The 2,442-nt window shown below is 62.3% G+C and overlaps 1 protein-coding gene across 1 annotated transcript in view; it reads left to right on the top strand.

Annotated features, from left to right (window-relative positions):
• Positions 1-2,442, top strand: part of SORCS2 (sortilin related VPS10 domain containing receptor 2) — a 367,218-nt gene that overhangs the window by 345,585 nt on the left and 19,191 nt on the right. Inside the window, 1 exon segment of the mRNA XM_029952530.1 lies at positions 1,440-1,611. Within this exon segment, the coding sequence (XP_029808390.1) occupies positions 1,440-1,611 (172 nt within the window).

The following is a 2,442-nucleotide window of genomic DNA, read 5'->3' on the forward strand; positions in this document are numbered from 1 at the left end:
CTCCCATCCATCTACCCATCCATCCATCCATCTACCCTCCCATCCACCCACCCATCCATCCATCCATCCACCCATCCACCCATCTACCCACCCATCCATCCATCCACCCATCCATCCACCCTCCCATCCATCCACCCATCCATCCATCTGTCCATCCATCCACCCGTCCACCCATCCACCCTCCCATCCATCCACCCTCCCATCCATCCACCCATCCATCCACCCATCCATCCACCCATCCATCCATCCGTCCATCCATCCATCTGTCCACCCATCCACCCTCCCATCCATCCACCCTCCCATCCATCCACCCATCCACCCTCCCATCCATCCACCCATCCATCCATCCGTCCATCCATCCATCCGTCCACCCATCCACCCTCCCATCCATCCACCCTCCCATCCACCCACCTATCCATCCATCCATCCATCTCTCTTCCATCCATCCATCCATCCATCCAGCAGCACCAGCCTCGGGTGCACCCACCAGGGTTTGGCAAGCAGAGACCCTTGTCCGCAGCATCAGAGGCAGGGCGCACATTAAGGGTGAAGTGTTGCACACCATCCTGGGTATACCCTCTGGGCAATAAGGTGCTGGGGATGGGTAGAGCTTAGCCTGTATTTTCTTCTAAATTGCTCCAGTGTGTTTTGCGTGATAAACCTCTAGATGTGTACTCAGTGGCTGAGCTGTGGGGGCGGGAGGGGGTTCCAGGCCCGGGGACGTGGGCATACCTAGGTATTTGGCAATGATGCTAGTGTTAGGGGCCCAGAGTCCGTGTGTGGGTTAAGGGGGCTTCACTGTCAGCAAGTCAGATGATGCCACCCCTGCTGTGGTGGCCAGGGTCTCCTAAAGGCTTATCAGAGCCATGAGTCTCTGTCCCCCAACTCCCTTCCATCCTCCTCCCAGCCCTGCTCCCCACTCTGGCTCCACCCACCCACCACAGGACCTTTGCCCATGCTGGTCCCACTGCCCGGTGCCCTTCCCTCTCCTGCTCACCCTCCCGATTTGAGCGGAAAGCCTCTCTCTCGGGGACCCACTCCCAGAGCTCGTCAGTGGTGATTTTGCTGAGATGCGGGAGGCAGAGTATGATGCCAGCCGTCTCCCCAACTCGGCAAGGGCGGGGGCTGTGTGGGGTCAGCCTGTTCCCCAGCAGAAGCGCGGTGTGCAGGAGTGGGTGGGCCCGGGGGCACCGATTCTCGGCAAGGCCCCAGAATGCGGCTGTGCCCCGTCTCGCCCTCGGCCACAGGCACAGATGCTAGGGTTGCCGTAAGCACAGCACCAGCATGGAGGCAGCTGGGGACACAGGCAGGCCCCGGCCGCCGGTCACCCTCCTCTGAGCCTGGTTTCTCGGGGCAGTGATGGCCCTTGGAGGGGCAGGAGGAGGCTGCTGGCAAGCCCCCGCCGTCGGCGCAGACTCTGACCCATCCTCTGGCCGCAGGTACCGCAAGGTGGTGTCCAACGTGTGCGAGGGCGGCGTGGACCCGCGGCAGAGCCCGGCACAGAGGCAGTGCCCGCTCTCCCCGCCCCGGGGCCTGCAGGTCAGCGTCCGCGGCCAGGCAGCGGCCGTGCGGCCCGGGGAGGACGTGCTGTTCGAGGTGCGGCAGGAGCAGGTGAGCGCACCGGCTGGCGGAGGGCCGGGGAGCAGGCGGCGGGCGGGCGGCCGTCCCCCCGCCCAGGCGGCTCAGAGCAATGCCACCTACACCGGCTTTTCCCAGACCTGGAGCCGAGAATGGACCGGAAGTCCCTTTCCCGGCCGGACCAGCATCGAAAGGATGCATCGGACCCACGGTCCACGGGGGACAGGGGAGGGGGAGTCGCCGTGCGGCCAGCACACGTGGCGGGGTCACCTCCGGCGTGGCCGTGTGCACCTGACTCCACTCCTGCTCCCATGATGGAGTCGTTCCTGTGGGCAGCAGGTTTATTTTTTTAAGTTTATTTATTTTGAGAGAGAGAGCGAGTGAGCAGGGGGTGGGGGCCAGAGAGAGGGAGGCACAGAGTCAGTGCAGGCTCTGGGCTCCCTGCTCTCAGCACAGAGCCCGATTCGGGGCTCAAACCCATGAACATATGATCATGACCCGAGCTGAAGTCGGATGCACAACCGACTGACCCACCCAGGCGCCCCTTTTTCTGGTTTTTTAAAATTACTGTATAGCCTGCATAATTCTTCTGATTAATTAACAAACTCGCTGCAGAACATTCAAAACGAGAAATCACAACAACTTACTGACATGCAGGAAATTCCAAATGGCAGGAAAACACAGAGGACAGGCCTATGCCCCCCTGAGGGAAGCCCCCCAGGACCCTGCTCCCCCCTGAGGGAGGCCCCCCAGGACCCTGCTCCCCCCTGAGGGAAGCCCCCCCAGGACCCTGCTCTCCCCTGAGGGAAGCCCCCCAGGACCCTGCTCCCCCCTGAGGGAAGCCCCCCCAGGACCCTGCTCTCC

The sequence above is a fragment of the Suricata suricatta genome, chromosome 1, assembly GCF_006229205.1.
Source record: "Suricata suricatta isolate VVHF042 chromosome 1, meerkat_22Aug2017_6uvM2_HiC, whole genome shotgun sequence".
In the NCBI taxonomy this organism is placed as follows: domain Eukaryota; kingdom Metazoa; phylum Chordata; class Mammalia; order Carnivora; family Herpestidae; genus Suricata; species Suricata suricatta.